General features: G+C 31.5%; 1 protein-coding gene across 1 annotated transcript; it reads right to left on the bottom strand.

Annotated features, from left to right (window-relative positions):
* Positions 1-844: 844 nt before the first annotated feature.
* On the bottom strand, positions 845-17,642 carry LOC106465826 (thiamin pyrophosphokinase 1-like). The gene is made up of 7 exons (XM_022393772.1): positions 17,572-17,642; positions 16,864-16,938; positions 10,505-10,647; positions 8,245-8,340; positions 4,326-4,472; positions 3,648-3,759; positions 845-1,092 (listed from the first exon to the last, which is right to left on the bottom strand). The coding sequence occupies exons 3-7, from the start codon at positions 10,583-10,585 to the stop codon at positions 974-976; spliced, it is 555 nt and encodes a 184-aa protein (XP_022249480.1). The 5' UTR covers positions 10,586-10,647; positions 16,864-16,938; positions 17,572-17,642; the 3' UTR covers positions 845-973.
* Positions 17,643-18,414: the final 772 nt, after the last annotated feature.

Below are 18,414 nucleotides of genomic sequence, written 5' to 3' on the forward strand. Positions count from 1 at the left end.
GGGGAAAATCACATTCCAAATAGTGGAATAATAAGTACTAACCTTTGTATATGAAATAACAACACTAATCATTAAATTCCCAATAAAATATCCATCTATCATATTATAAATAATAAAACACTTAATAAACAATAAAATCGCTTCTCTTCACAATCTTTTAAGTATAAAAATACCACAGCCTTAAAAACAAACTGAATTACTTCATTATGATAAAATAACAGAAGCTCACTTAAAGTACTAAAAACTGATCAGTCTTTTCCTCAAAGCAGGGTTTACACATTTCAGATACATTGATCACCGCACAATTCTTCGTAATTTTAATGTCTTTTTAATTTTTTCTGTATATGGCTAAAAAGTACATGTCCATATTATAAGAACACCCTCAAAATTAGACCATTCTATTATTTTAGCATTGTAAACCCATAAATGTACCACTGACCCACCGGGAAACTAGACACAGACTACCTTTCTATTGTAAGCCTCACCATTTAAATATCTATACAATAGTTTTACAAAGTAATCCACTTTCTACTTAATTGTTGTTTCAGTTTTCATCTTCTGCCAAAATTAAAGTTAAGTCTGTTTGAAAGAGTATTAAGCCACACATATACGTTTAAGTTCTAGAAAAGTAAAACTGAAGTAATGTAAATCTAAATTGGAAGATTAGGAATAAACTAACCAATATATACCATGTTCCCCATAAAAATAACTACTTAATTTTGTAGCCATTACATTTATTAAAAATTATTAACCATTTAACCAATATATGTGACATATACCCAAAACATATCTGCTTGATTTTAAAAATATATATATGCCTCAAAATATAACAATCATATACCCCTAAAAATAACATTTGATTTGACAGTCTTTACATTATTCAAAAATTTGAAAATTTTTGTTACACTAAATGTGGTGGTGTAATAATTATGGTCTTGGTAAGTTCATTCTTCTTTAGAACCAACCATTTCTTTTATTCTTCAGTGCCCATGGTCCACAAGAGTTTCCTTTCTGTTTCCACAGTAACAACTTCTAAGCCACTAAAAGTATTTGAGGTACAGATAAGGCCACCAAAATTTAGCCTGTCATTTCCTTGGGGAGAAAAAGAGAGAACATATATATATACTTTTTAAACACGGTATTTATTTGAAATTTAACATCTAAAAAAAAGTTATTATAAGGTCACTTCAGTTCCTATTTTCACTCTAGTTTGTACCCTACTTTTATTTTTCTGTTGTACACATGTAACACTAACTGTTTGATTCACGCACATGAAGTCTAAAACTTAATATTATTTGCAAAGAACATCAGATATGTCAAAATATGGATGGAAATAGCAAACACATTTTTTTCTGTCTTTTTATTTACCTCAGTCTGATTGTGCCCTCAAGTCAAAAAAAAAAGTTCCCAAAGCTTACACTTTATAACTATGTAAAAATCATACTTTCAAGTGTAGTCAGACAGGCAAACAAATAACTAATATTTTTTCTTTCTTACGCAAAAACATTTATTTTTGAATGTAAGATAATGTAGTACAGTGCAACACCTATATAGTATCTTTGTTCTATGTTTCTACTATCCTGTTGCTTTTCCTCAATAAGAATCAAAGTAAAAAAAAAAAAATAAACAAACTTTTTTTTTCTGTAAAGTAGTACTGAGATGAAGAAGTGACATTGTTTACTAATATAATTTTTTTTAATTTCCAAAGCAAAACATCTTATTACAATAACAATAATTAGAAACTGCATGTTTAAATAAGAAAGGAGAAAGACAATATGAGAGATATTTTGCATTTAATATCATCATCCTCTGAGAATCCAATCAATACTAATCCAGGGATGAATTTGCATTAATAAAAATGCCAGATCCCTGCAGTTTTTCTGTCAGGTTTATTTTAATTACTTCTTACCTTTATATACTTCCAAGTAATGTGTTAGTTTAATTTGCCTACCTTTACTACATTTTTAATTTTTTTCAATCCCACCTTTTTTTAAAGCTGGTGAGTGAGCAAAACTAGCTATTACAACAAAAGATGAACGAAGTAGCCTAAGTGGTATCATTTCAGTGTCTGTGAACTACAGAAAAAATGGTCAAATCTGATTTTATTACTTGGTCAGAAAGTTACTCTAAACTTTTAACATTTTTATTCCACTAAGTAAAAGCTTTCACAGTGATCCTCATTTTTACATATATATTAATTTGAAGCAATTCTTTATTCTAAGTCTAGCATTATTAAGTAAATATTGTTTGGTCGGAAAGTTATAAGAATCATATATAATTCTGTAGTTTGAAAAAAGGTACTGTTCTGGTTTTGGGGTTTCAGAATTGGCATTTTTATTTATTTATATTTAGTATTACAGATCTTACCCTGAAAATGTTTTATTAAAACTGTGAGGTACAGTAGTAAATTCGGAGTTAAATATAAGAAGTTTGTTTAATATTTTCAGTCATTTAGATGTGAACTTCCATAAATTTCTGTTTTGGAAATTTATGCAAAACTCTTCTAATGGATTGTTTTCTTTTGTGTTTTTGTAGGGGAAAATTGTGGCTTTTTCTGAGTATCTTTCTTTATTTGTTTCATCTGTAGATAAGCATTTAGTGGTATAACTGATTTTCCTCCTAAAATTTATATTCATAAACTCAAGTGTGAAATCTTCACATCTTTTATCTTCATTTTTCACAGTGCTGTCAAATGTATTTTCTCAAGTGAAGGATTGAAACTTAATGATGAACAGTAGAATGACAGCAGCAACAATGAACAGTTGACATGTGTGTACAGTAACAAACATTTAATTCTTGAAGGTTTTGGAATAAAAAATAATTAAATGTTTGTTACCGTACATACACGTGTCAAAGGTTCGTTGTTACTGCCATCATTAAACTTCGATTCCCGTCGAATGAATCTGTTGCAAGGATTGAAACTGTGTTGTTTTAATGGTCTTACATTAATTTAAAATATATATATATCTTGTTTCCAAGACAAGATCCTGTATATATATATTAATAATTTTAAGATACACTTTAGCCTAGCATTGGATTTCAAATATATTTTTGAAAACTTTAATTAAGGTAATTAAGATTTTATTTAACTTATTTTGAATTCCTAATCATTTTCAACAGCATGAGTAACAGAACTGGACTAAGGAAAAGCATTAAGTAAAAGTTTCACCAACTTGTTGGCTATTTTTCACTTTATATGCCATTGTTTCTAGCTAATGTTTCTTTCCTAATAAAGTCTAATTATGGCTCTACTTATAAAGTTATGCAAACAAAAAAACCTATATGACTAACTAACCCGATCAACCTCCTGTGTTCACCTAAACCAAAGCTGTTAGTAACAAAAGTACTACTTTTTGTTTTATTTTTAAGTTTGGTGAGAAAATCAGTCATAACTTATAATTCTATTTTTTTATTAGAATTGTCTTTCTTTTTTAAATGTTCCATGTTTTCTTTCACATTTTAAGAGCCATTTCTGTTCTGCGTTTCAGCCAACTAGATTAACTATTGTCTCACTTGTGGCTATGCAGAAATAGTCTATTCCCCAATGCACAGTGTTAAGACTCATTTTTGTAACAGAAACCTTATACTGACACATTTATCATTATTAAATTTCATTCCTGCCTACATAGAATATACCAAATACTTACGCAAGTTCCACTTAAGGCCTGTAGTGGTGACATGATGACATGGTTCCCCTAATGGTATTAGACCACAATGAAGATGGTGAACAGATGGAGGTACATGAATTTTATGTTGACCCTTGTAAATAAAACTATTATAAGTACAGAAAATTACATAAAGAAATATCATTATATGAAATTAAATAATACTAAACATGAAAATAACTCAATCCACTTGGTCCTCATTGAACTCTGCAAAAAGAATATCTCAAACTGAGTTTCAGTAAATAAAGAATAACACACAAGTCTTTAAAACAGAAAATTTATGGGAGCAGACTATGAGGGGTTTAATTAATTTTATCTCAGAATCCCCTCATAATAAAATGGATATTATTTTATATATATTGACCAAACTTTTGCCTAAAGATAGAACCTCATTCATTACACTAAAAATTGAATTATTTTAGTATTTCATAATCTTTGTTAATGAAGGGAATATACATGTTAACACCAGCCTCATTATATATACCTTTTTTAACTCAAAATTAGACATGTTTTAATTTAACCCTTTTACAAGTTTACTTAATCTAATTACAATAAACAAAAACATCTTCAAGTTCTAATCAAACTCTGTTTTCTAGAGGTATCAGATCTGAAACTTATCAGTCCTTTCTGCCTTAAATCTATCTTAAAATAACAGTTTACCTCATCAAGCAACCAGATTATTGAATCACCAGAAAATAAAAATACTGGAAGACAAGTGATATTTTTAGCTAAGTACAGAGTATTCAAGTTGGACAGAATGTGGTCCATACGTCCACCATTACGGCAAACAATAAGGAATGAGTCGGCCTAAAACAAAAAATTAACATGCGCTATAAACAATGAAAAAAATACTAAGAATTTTTCAAATAGTTTCATGTTTATATAAAAACCAAATCCTTGAACATGTTAATCACTGGCAAAAACACATTGTATACTGCTGTTTACAAACATTTTACATATTTTGTGCACACAATTACAAGAGTAGATCATCATATAAATAAGGTGATGATGAATAATTTTCTGGAGAATAATTGTACCCTACCTGAAAATGTATGTCAGATAGATATTCACCCCTCCACAAAACAATCAGCTAGCACCTCAGCTTTAAACTACTGGAAGATTTTTACATATGAGCCAAACTGATAAAAGAGCTCTCACTCCTGAACGTAATAACGTCTTGTGCTAAATCTATGTTGCTGAGGAACATCAGACCACACCAATAAGAGGATGAAACAATTTCCTTGCATATTACTTCTCTTGGGAATTTTGTGTAAACCAAAAGTTCATTCTTGATGAGGCAAATAGACAAACTGGAAGTGTGGAGGTAGGGTAAGTAATTCTGTGGACGGGTGAGTATCTATCTGAAGTAAGTTTTCAGGTAAGAAAGATGTTAACTTCAGACTACAATATTCATCTTTTCCACAGAACAATGAGCTAGAATTCCACATAGTAAAAATGGTTGATAAGTTTGGAAGGCAGTAAATGTTCACATTTTATCCAATTATCTGACATTTATTGTTCCTTTTTTCTCAACACATTACACTTATCTGTTGCTTCCATTTTTCTTAATTTACCTATTCTTATTAATTCTCAATTACATTGCAACACAAATAACAACTTATAATACTCGAATCAAACACAAAAAAAAAAAACGTTACACAGAGATGACCAAAAATACTGGTTGGGAATGAAGCATGTTGCTACAAATAGTTATGTTGCATGAGGTTTCACAACATCATTTGATATCTGTAGCCAGAAACATACACACATATTGTGCAAACTGAAAATTACTTTTACAAACAATTATAAAACTCACTTGTACACTGGTAACTAGTTAGTTTTTTTTTGCCTTTGGACATTTCACACATGTTTATCTAAAGCATAAATTAAATATCATAACAAATAATCATAAATATAATAATAAAAAAGAAATGTTAAATCTAATAATAAATGTTTACAAGTAGGAAAACATTCTACACTAGGCAACTATTTTTCCAATATACTTCAGAACAAGTCTAGAGAAAAAGCTTCTACACATGTCACAACTTTTTTGGCTACAGACCTCCAGAGTTTCAACTCATAAAGCTATATGTTTCTCCTTCTCCCATACATGATGTATGTAATTTACTGTTATGGATCCTGTGATCATGATATGATTTTATAATGCTTTATTTTTAATTCTTATATGTGCACTCTCTCTTGTGCTAAATTGTCTTTAAAGAATGTTTATTGCCAAAGGCAAAGGAGGTTTTAATATTCTTCTCTATTTGTTACATTTAAAATAGGTTTTGGTTGAAATGTTTCATTTTAGATTATTTTCATAATCAATTAGTTTTATGTCATTTTATATATTAAACACATTTAATACTTCACACAAATCTGGATAGATGTGCATGATTTTTTCTGGCTTTAAAAGCTATATAAGAGGTTTTTAAATTATAAAAATTTATTTGCAGTTACATATTTCACAAAAAATATATTTCTACAAAATAAGTATCTTATAAATCAATCAACCAATTTATAATGAGACAATTAAAATTTCATATCATAATTAAATTTATTTAGGAATATATAATGATAATGCTATAAAAACAAACAAAAAATTGTTAATGTTATTGTTAAATGTTTGATAACAATAAATACTTCTTAGCCAAATGAAAAGCATACTGAGCATAAAACCTTAAAGGAGTGGTATGATGCATATCTGAATGTGCATAGGGTTCGTCCAATGGACCCTGTATTGGTGAAGTAATGTCAGCAATAATGTTGAATTTTCAAAAGGTATCTTCACAAGATGTAGCAAACTTTCAGTTAACAATACAAGTCTGTTGTACAGAAAACATCAGATGCATTAATAAAGTTTCTGTACTAAAGATATGTCTGTGAAATGCTGACATCAGCCCGATTCAGACTCTGACAAGTCAGAGTGTAAGGTAATGTTCATGTGAAGAATAAAAAATATTTTTGTCTATCATAAAGTTTGCAAGTTGCATTTGCATAACCCCTACAATATCCTAAATATACATCTAAAGTTTTTTCAGTGTTCCTGTATATTTTATCTAGTACTTTCTCTACTCTAAGAGGAATTGTTACAAAATCAGCAGTGTAGGGTAACATGAAATGTTGATAACTCTGACATCAAATACATACTACCATGTTCATTTGTCTCGGACTTATACATTTAATTAATCTACTTAATAGTTGAGTTTTTAGTATTCAGTGTATAAGCACCTGAGAGTTGATAAAAGAATAAAAATATCACTTTCACATTGTACATTTCATTGAATACCATGGCTACTTCTACAAAGCCAAAGGTTAATAAAACAAACTCCTAAGCATTACATCTACTATATTCTTTGAGTATCTAAACCTTACATGTTTATTTTCATTTTTTAGTTATAGAAATAAATAAATAATTTGTTTTTACTGTGTCTTTAATATTCTAACAGTTCTTGAAATTAATAATTTTTCTGACATTCTGCTGTGTAAAAACTAATTCTGAGTTAAGTTTGTTAAGAAAAAAGTATATGGTGTAGGTAGTTTCTTTTGTTGGACAAGTTGGTTAATTTGCAAACTAGTTAAGAAGTTGTCTGTATTGAGAATTCATTTCATGTATATCTCTTTTTTCTTTTACTTCTTCTCAAGATTTTAGTGTATTTACTTTAAACTATTTCTATTAAAACATTTAAGACATTTTCGATCTTGCATCTTACCCATGTTTAACCCTATGAGCACAGGTAGGGTCAAAGTGCATATGCCATGACCTTTTCTTCAGAGTGCCATTCAACTTGGAATTACTTGTATGATATCAGAGTTACCAACTATACATGTTACCTTACATTGCTGATTTAGCAATAGTTTATGACAGTGGAAAGTACATACCAGATACAGTATACATGCAGGGATACTGAAAAAATTGTAGATATGCATTTCAGAGGTTCTAAAGGTTATGCATATGCAATATTCAAATTGTACAATGAACAAAAATAAGTTTACTTTTCACAAGAATATCACCTTGCACTCCTGTTTGTCACAGTCTGAGTCAGACTCACATCATCAATTCACAGACACATCTTGAGTACAAATATTTTTTGTAACACATCTGATTTTTGGTGTGCAATTTACTTGTACATTAAACTAAAAGTTTACCACATTTATGATGTCAGAAAAACATGTAGGTTCAAGAAGTCTTGATACAAAAATTATAAAAACCATATAACCCGAGCACTTTTGAAAGGTGGACCTTTCTTCTTCATAGAGATAAATTTAGAATTATAATCACCGTTCTTTCTCCAATGCAGGGTCAGTCAGATGGACTGACACATTCACTTAATGAAACAGTGTGAGCTTTAAAACAAATTTTACACAGACTATTAAACACAATCTTTTTTATTTATAGGTTTATTTATTTTCTCTTTTTTTTGCAATAAGCCATGAGCAACCAACAAGGGTTACTTTATTTTCAAATCTTTTTGGACAAAGAAGTAATATTCAATAAGCTTAGAAGACTTGTTATATATTTCTCTATTCTTTGTTTTATGGTTTGGGGGAGAGAAATAAGAGAAATTAAGAAACATACAGATATATTCTTCTCTCTTAAGAAATTTGTGGACTCTCGGAGAGATTTAGTGAAGTCTGTCTCATTCTGGTCAGGTGTATGGATGATCTGGCTACCCTAAAGTTGACAAATGAAACATAAATAATTCTCAGTCTGCAAAGAGGGTATTCACATGTGTATATTACTCTAAAAAATTCAAATAAAAACACCATAATACAATACAAGCTTAAATATGCTTTAACAATTTGGTAATGTTACATTATAGCCTATCAAACTAACATGTATGTAGGCTGGGGAATTTTTCTCAACACTGCAAAATATAAAAAAAAAAGCTTAAATTTATATATTAAACTACAAACCTAGAAATAGTATAAAATATAAAAATTTACATTTTCATTATGCTACATAATAATGCATTTTGATCAAAATCATGTTAGTCACAGAAACAATCATCATAAAAAATACATCTTATCAAAATTTTCCATAGACAGAAAGTTAAAATTTCTAGTAAAAAAAATAATATTTAATCTTTATAATAAAATTTTAGAAATTAAATTATAAAAACAACTTTATGAGAAAATCTTGAAAACAAATATATAAAGTATGTTTTTAGAATGATGAAAGAATGAATAATTAATAATTTGCCTTTTGGCAAGATCATGTCAAATGAACATGTAGTACTTGTCCTTTCATACAGTTGAAACTTGTAGAATTGCAGAAAGTTATTTTATACAGACTAGCAATTTTCAAACTAATAGTCTATGGAGTGCAAGTGAGCCAAATGAGGCATCAGCAATATGTCAGTTTTTTTACGAAGAAAGGTTTGGTATTTGAAAAAAATAGTTTAAGAAATTATCCAAAAGAAAAAATAAAAAGATAGAAAAATATTGTAAGTAACTTTTGTTTATCTTGCCAAGTAGCATTCTTTAGCAGCCCTGACATGTTTTTAGCCATGGAAAACGGCTCCTAGAATGGCTCTGAGTTTTTTTTTTGTTTTTTTTTCAAGTACAAACTTTTAGTTCATAGTCCATCATCTCTTGACTGATTTGAGATCTAATTAAAGTTTTGGACTCGGGCGGTCAAACACTTTCAATTGATGTATTTGACCATGCCAAAGTCTCACAGATTAATTTACTTTAATCCTGCCTAAAAGAATTTCAATTTAAGGGTACGGTAGTAGAGATCCTGATGATTAATAATATTGAATTGGGTATTCACATGCCAAATGCTTGGTATTGCTGGCACACAAAAATACAGCTAATAAAAAGGAAAAAAAGGTCTCGTATATTAATATACTCTAATCCTGTTTAAAAGAATTTCAAGTGCCATGGCTATTGAAGATTCCCTCTTGTTTTTTAGTACATCAATTGTTATTTTTCTTAGCTAAGGACAATATTTGAAAACCATTGCTCTAGATCAAACAGATGAATCATATATAATGCTTTCCATTGCAAAAGGATCCATCACAAAGTTGTCAAATGCAAAGCACATCATTCCTCCTTGCAGGTTTTGCATACTCATCTCATTTATTGTATGAGAACAATGTTTCTCCAGCAACCGATTTAACAGTCTGATCACATAGAGGCTTTTATGACTGACGTTTATGTTCATGAATTCTCACCTGTTACAAGACACCACATTTTGCTTATCATGGTTCAGGTACAACTTATTGCAGGTCTCTTTCTTAATGGTCCTCATGTCTGAAGTTGATCAATATTCCTTTGTTTCCCAATGTTAAGTACAAGGGATATCCCCATCTTGGAAATTCTAAATACCAATTTGAACACATTTTCATGATCTAAATATATGAATACTTTGCATAGCCTTCCCAAAAGTGATAAATTTTTGGTGGCACCACACTAACTACAAAACACTAAACAATGTCAAAGTGTAGTTTTTGATACATGTTGTTTCACAGAGATATAAAATTGACCATGGTTGTCAATGACTTGCATATTCAAAATTATTTTAATATAATGCACTCAAATCTATGTAATAAAATTTATTGCAGTGAGAGTACAATTAGTTATGCTTCTTACCTTATGAAAAACAGCATAAAAAAAGCAAATCTAAATAAACAACAAAAAAGAATAAATGTATTTCTCAATTCATTTATAAGATTAATAATCAAAAGAAAAGAAAAGCATGCTACATGTTAACTTTGTCACTTGTTGTATTAAACAAATCCAGTGAAATTTCTACTGAGTGAATTGTTATATATATATACACACACACACACACACACACAAGAAAAAAAAAAGGTCAGATAAAATCAATTTGCCTTTTTCCTGTAGAACTCTTGCAGTGAAAAGTCAAGAGAATCAAAGTCTCCTGTTATAAGATGAGGTATACAATTTGCCATGTGATCCTCAGTCAAGTCATAAAGGTGTTTAGTTCCTCCATCTACAGCCACTCTTAAAACAGCTGGCAATATAGAATACAATATATTTTCATTGGCTTATTACTTTTACTTCCGATTTTTTTTTTAACTGGCATGTACATGATACTTACATATAAATGTATTTCTTTTATTAGTTATTCAGATATTGAAATTAATTATATTTGAACAAGTCTAATGTATATGCAAGCCATAATTATACAAAACTGTCCATGTTACACAAAACATTTTAATATGATAAAAAAAGTGCTCTGTACCAACACTTCTGATACTCATGAATTGACGCAATACAAGAAATGACTAAGATAAGCTTTAAGACAAATGTAATGGCACAAAGAAATAATACACTGGTGGACAAACAGGTATAGTTTGATTATAAGTACCAAAAGCCTCCATTTTCAAAATTAGTTCCAAAATGTCTGAATATGTTTTCTTCAAATAATTACATGTTAAAATGTAATTAGCTCAATTTTAAATGTTTATAAAACTCAGGCAGGTATAGTTTAAATTTTCTTATTAGCCAATATCTTTTGAAAAATATTTTTTATATTTCAAAAATTTTAATAATTTAAAACACTTTAATCTGACTATAGAATGTAAGAATGTACTAAATACAATAACTTCAAAGTAACAACTTATTTATCCTCTATTTCTTTAATTGTAGTATTGTGTGAGTAGACATACCAAACATTTTCTACTTACTTATATTAACATAGAATTAAAAAATAATTCAGCTGTAGAGGTGTATGTGCAGTTCTTCATGACACATGATCAAGGTGCTTTTGTTAAAGTTACCTTTATTTTCAGTCATTCCTTTAAGATAACACCTGATCTGCTCATGAGGGATATTGGTGTAAAGATGCACCTTAAGTATAAAAGTAGACAGCAATTTCCTTGAATGGTATGTCATTTGATATTCTAAGGTTAAAAACCTTCCTTATTTACAAAAATGAATGACCAGTCATGTGATTAACACTAGTTGCTCTGGATAAGACTGACATTACCATTTTAATTAAGTAACATTAGTTTTAGTCAGTCTGGAATAGAACCTCAAGTAAGCAAGTTAGCCTGACATATATCTAGCAGTAAGAATACCAGTCTGATCAATAATCCTCTTCAGTGAAGATGATGTTAGCCTGACCTGAAGAGGATTATTGATCAGACTGGTATTCTTACCTCTAGATATTGAAGATGATTTTTATTATCCAAAGGCGATTCACGCACAATGTTGATTTTTGTTCTTTAAATAAAGATTGTTTCGTTGTGTCTTGTACACTTGTGTCCAGTCCATTTTTTTTTCTTAGCATAGACTCAATTAGTGAAACTGGGAATTACTTCATAATATATATATATATTTGTGAACCTCCTGATATATAATAGACCTATTTTATTTATTCTTAGAGAAATCAGTTTTTCTTGAACATATCACATTACAGTAAGTTGATTTTTCCTGCATACCCAGTCCTTACACAGATTATTGTTTTAAAAAATTGACTGTTAATTAATAAAATTCCATATAAAGTCAGAAACCAAGTATTCTATCACTTCAAAGTAGAATAGACTGTTTCCCTCATATACCTTCATATATAAATAAAACAACGTAAACAAAACAATATATTACATTATTACCCAAGAACTGCATTTGCAATTAAGTCTTTCAGTAGATTAACACTGTTAGGAATTAGTATTATTACACTCAAGTCAGCTAAATCTATAACAATCATAAAATAGGGAATATCTCAGTCCCACCATTTTGAAACAGGAATGGTTTTGATTGCCATAAGCTTGGTGCATGAGATAGTCATTTAATAAGCTCATATGAAAGTATACTATAAGCATATTGTGTTTCATGAAATCAAAGGCTTCCATAACAACAGTAAATATCATTTGTTTTCCTGTCCTTAATTTATATACATGATATAATGTGAGACAGCAGGCAGCAACTGGTGAATACTATGAAAGGAAAGTCAAAACCTTTCTGAGATGGGAGGTATCCTGCACAGACAGCCATGGACCCCAAACAAAAATCTGTTGTTGTCAAAAGCTGATGAACAAGCTACCATGAGTAACTCACTGCTCTGCAGCCCTGAACAAGAGACTGACTATTCATTTGGGGATTGGGATCCCTTAATATTCATATTGCACAGTACATGTGACATTGGTGGCATCTCAGCCAGGTGTTGGGTAAGAACCCACAAGAGAGAAGCTTCGGCCACAACAACTCTCTGCGAGTGAAATAGAGATTTCACCGCCAAAGTTCAAAGGTGTGGTGAAAGAAGTTCTGAACTGTTTCATGAAGCATTTTAGGGAGATAACATTTGACCTTGAGGTTGGACAGTCTAGCCTTGGACTCATTTAAGCACTTGAATGAGACTGGAAGACTGGGATACAGGTATGGCTGAGTTGTACTGATAGTTCGACTGGGTGGAAAATTAAGCAATCCATTAGGCTGAGTTCAAGGCTCAGATGAGGGTGTCATGAAGAGTTTACTGGCTTGCATGGACAATATGTATTATTTCCAAAGTAAGGAATATCCTAGGACGATTTTTGCACATTGTGAAGACATCTTCATGGACAAGTTTGTTGAAGGACTTCCAGGAAAAATGATGAGGCATATCTAAGTTTGAGAGATATTCTTACCCTTACAAAAGCTATTTCTGATTCAACAAGGTACAAAGTAGTAACTTCAAACCAGTTAAAAGAGAAGAAGCTTGCAGTTGCAACTAATATGATTAATCTCAAGCAAACCATCCTACCCAGGTATCTCCATTATGTCAAGCTCAAGCCATGCACAAGGTTAACAAACCACCCACACATCCTAACTCTATGATGCAACAACACTGGTTTCCAGTAAACAAACAAAGCTATTCTTGTCTTTCCATGGTCTTCATGCCATAAACTATACTGATAATGCCTCCATGTGGATGAGGGGAACAAAGCATATGCTTTGAATGCAGTATATTAAATCTCTTGCTGGTGTATTTCCATGTACTTTACCAAGTAGCAAGGTAGGCACGGCCAGTTTTGACCGGCAACCCAGCAGGTATAGTAGAATCAACAATTTCCATACTTTGCCAAGCAGTAAGGTGGGCAAGGTTCTTGGTTTCATCTGATGGATTAGCAGGTCCTGAAAAACAAAGAGTAAGTAGTAAACACTTCTGTTATGGAAAACTAATGGAGCCCTAGCTTAGCTGGCCACCTACTTGTGAAGTATAGCTGACAACTTGCATCACAAAGTTTGGTGGTTAGCCAAGCTCTCTCTGGACTAGGTTGAGTTTAATACATACCTATAAAGGTAAGAGGGTGAGAGACTGAGTTTTTGATTCATATAAAAATGGTCAAAACATTGGTAGATCTCCTGATATATTAGGCCCTCCAAGTGAGACCACCACTCTGGCCAATGGATACTGACTTTGGCAAATGGTGAAAGACATGAGTAGAAAGGTAAATATCCAGCTGTGTCTAAATGTCACTCCCAGAACAAGAAAAGTCATCTTCAATCTCTGTTCAAGATTTGGCATCCTTAGGATTGACTTACTATGGAAATTATTGGCCTGTTTTGCAAGTAAAACCAGTGAACAGATGTTAAAAAGAAGTGTCCTCCAACATCCACCACACCAAGCTCAGGAAGAGTGGACTACACAAGTATATAAAACATAGGAAATTACAGTATCCCTGTATATGCAAGTGGCATTCTTTGGTTTACTATATATTAGGTCAAGTGTAATGGTGCAGTGTAAGGTGGTTATAGAGCCCATGCATGAAATAAACTTTCCTGTCCAGAAAGCAAGCAGAGTTAGGGATGAAGTTCCTGGGGTTACATCTGTTTCCCAATATCCAAAAGTGTATACACATCTGCCAACACATTCAAGATTGTTGGTTAAGAATTATGCAAATGATTTAAACTCAAAGCAGTGGCAGTAACTCAGCAACTTACTGGCAGAATATGCTGATGTATTTATGGAACCAGATGGCCAATTAGGTCAAACAATAGAAACGCAACAAACAGATACAGGTGATGAAAGTTTGATTAAACACTAAAGGTGCAGGCTTCCCTAAAGCACTAGGAATTTATCAGGCAATAAAAAACAGTGGATATTAAAAGACAGAATCATACAACATTCAGAGAATGTTTGGTCTTCTCTAGCAGCAATTGTCAGGAAAAAAAGAAGGTACACCCAGATTCTGCATTTAGTTTAGTTCTGCTGATGTCTCCATTACTGTGAACAGATGAACATCTGGACATCCAACCACCATTTGCAATCTCCTGAATAATGAGACAGTATGATCCAAAGGATCGAAATGCATGATCTATTAATCATGCAGTGACCACTGAAGGGACCTCACATGTGCTCATCCCAAAGGAATGAGAGGCTTGAGGGATGTCCACATCCCCAAATGAGAACCATCTGTGCAGTAGGAGAAGGAGACATAAATAAAAGCCTGACAGGTCTTTCTATGGCTTGAAGCCTGATAGGGGTTGGTTGAGCAAGGCTTAAGTGAGTATTGAAAAACACACCCAGATGGATGAGATATAGCATAAGTGTTTTGGAATTACACGTTTATTCCTGGGCTCACAGCACAGAAGGGCAGATAAATTTTCTAGCTGAATAGTGAGGCCCTGCCCATCTAGGACACCACATAGGAATTGAAAACATTTTTGCTCTAACAATGACAAACCATATAGTAAGACATTCCATTAGTAGATGTATGCCATGATTAACACTTTGGGAGCTCCAGGAAGAACAACTTAAGAATACAGCTCAAATTGTGGAATGTAGTATGGAAGCATGTAACCCCTGGCATTTGTGAGCAGTTATGAGTTCAAGAATTTGTGCAATATCATTGTTATCAACCAATGAGCAGTGGTTCTCAGCTTACGTTACAGCTACTGATCCCCAGAGTTATGAGGCACAAGATTCACTAAACTATGCATAACATGAAGATTGTAGGACACCAAGATGTTACAGATACTAGTGTGAACACTGAATGGTGTGTGCCACCCAGAGAACAAGCTGGCCTATAAAATGTCAACTACAGCAAATAATTGTTGTTTCTCCTTTGCAGAGAATAGCCGTTGATAGCAATGGTCCATTTCCAGAGATGAAAAGAGGTAAATTTTATATACTTGTAGTCATTGACTATTTCACAAAGTGGGTCAAGGCTGTGGCTGGATAAGATTTCATCCTGTGCTCTGATAACTCAATCCATTAATTTACTAGTTAAAAGGTGTACAAAAGCTCGTAGTACACACTTACCAGTTGTATCCATATGTGACCATTGAACCTCTGATACAATGACTTTATCAAAAGTCAAAATAGCAATAATTAAGTTAAGTGAGAATAAAACCACTGTTTTATTGCACTACAACCCTGAAGATAAGGAGGAAAGATCATATACAGTGAGAGAGTTGTGTTTTTTTCAGAGTGTATATTCATATATAATATAGTAACAGTAAGACCTACAGGAATTTTATCTGAATTCTGTCAATTATTTATTTCATGACGCTTGTGAAGAAAAACATTCAACTTTAATAGTTTGCAGGTGACAGCATTTTACTAGACTACAACTACTATGCAATATTTTCAGAAAGTAATCCAAGATGGATACAAAATAATTTGAGTGGAAGCCAGAGGTAGTCTTTGTAAGCTACCAGTGTAAGCAATGACAAGTAATGGAGATATACGCATATGTTGATATAAGTGTGTCCAATTAAATACATGTGTGTGTGTTCCCACATGCATGTAAGAACATTTCAAGAAGTCATTCATGAGTGTTTTATAGTGTGAATGGATAAACTACATAATAAAATCAACTATTAAGTTAAATATGGATGGAAATACAGGATTTGATCTGGATATTAATACCTTGTGATATGAGGTTAGCTGATTACTGATCTTGTCAGGTATTATTTGAAGATACTGTGCACATGTTATTTTCAATAATTCTTGTAAGAGCATTTTTCAGTTTCAACAATGAAATATTTAGCTGGAAGTAATTTTTTTATGGAAGGATAAAACTAACAGAAATATGTCTGAAAAAGACAAAACAATTCTGTCTGTTGTTTTTGGTAGGAGTAGTGCAAGATATTTTGATTGGATTGAATCAAAATGTTCGAGTGGTTGAAAATATCAGTAGTATATGAAATTCACAAACAGTATCTTAAATATCATAACAAGTATAAATGTGGTGTACCCAGAGTTTTAAAAGTACATATTCTAATAAATAAATATTTTTCTTACCATTTTCCCAAAGTTTCTTGATTTTTTCTTGCTTATCAAATGGCTGATTCAGTAAAATAACTACATATTTGTTCCCTAGAATGAAACAAAAAATTACAGAATAATATGGCACATTATACTGTGAATAAATCATTAAAAACAACTGGAAATCTGGATTTTTACTTACACTTCCTCGTAAAATGTGAGGATTATGGAAATTTTGACTGCTTGCAAAAGTCATAATATATCATAAACAACTTTACATTTGATAAGAATAATTCAGCAACTATTTGATAGTTATTACAAAATATTTAAAATACCTTATATAAACAGAAAAGCTCAAAAAATAATAAATGATTTTGATCAAAGAAATTTTTTTTTAAATTTTGTTGGCTCATTTATAAATTTTTTCTTAAAGCATTTTGATTTATAGATGTCAAGCTTGAAACTGGCACACAAGAACAGATGGTAACATCAAGATTGTAAATGTACATCTTGAATTAGTCTTATAGGTGAAACAGTGAGAGTAAAAACATTAATTTTCTTGGAGCCAAATCGTATGCTGTTCTTCATTTTTGAGGATACTTTACCTTTTCAAATATACATTACACTCTTTCAACCATATCAAAGATAAACTATTTTATTTGAACTCTGACTTACTAGTGTGCAAACATAAAACACTTCATATATATAATACACATATGGTGTTATGAACAGTCTTTTACTCACCACAATGAACCTATGTTTTAACAGTATTACAAGAATATGTAGCATTGATGTTACTAACTTATTCTTGTAAATTATTTACCAGACAAGCTGTTTAAAGCAATAAAATAAACATGAAACCCAATCTATCATTTGCTTCACTACATGTCACCGATTTACTCTTGTCACGGTTACTTATGATGGCTGTAATTCCCCAAAAAAATATATAATTCAGTGATAAATGATGAATTAAATGATAGATTTGACTTCATATTTATCTTCAATACTTCATATATAAGTTATCTTAGTGTTGCGTCAGCAGAGGTCACGTGACTAGTATTACTCCACGTTGTTCTCAAACATTCACGTCCTTTCCTTAAATCTCGGGATCCTTCTAGATATAGTGTAGTCTTGTATGTATAAGACGGTCACAAATTGATGGCAACAATGTGTGTAATTGAACGGAGTATTGTTGAGTCGAGCACGTGAAACGTTCGTTGAGAATTTTAGCGTTTGTTATAGCGCGACTATTGAAATTAAGTGTATTGCAAAGTTATATTCAGAAAGAATAAACCAGTTTTATTTAAGAAAGGACTTCTATCAGTAAAGTTTCTTCGGAAAGAATTATTACGGAAAATTAACAAACGACCAGAGACGTAACAAATTGGTGTCAGAGAGTGGGACCGAAAAAAAAAATGTAAATGAGAAGCGGCAAATCAAACTACAGCTTAGCAGACTTGATGGCAGCAATACATGAGCAGCAAAAGAAACAAGAAGAACGAGAAAATAAACAAGAAGAGAGATTACAGCAGTTGCAAGAGAACCTGCAACAGTGGCAGCTCAAACAGCAAAATAAACAAGAAGATA

The sequence above is a fragment of the Limulus polyphemus genome, unplaced genomic scaffold (genome assembly GCF_000517525.1).
Source record: "Limulus polyphemus unplaced genomic scaffold, Limulus_polyphemus-2.1.2 Scaffold2063, whole genome shotgun sequence".
NCBI classification, from domain to species: Eukaryota; Metazoa; Arthropoda; class Merostomata; order Xiphosura; family Limulidae; genus Limulus; species Limulus polyphemus.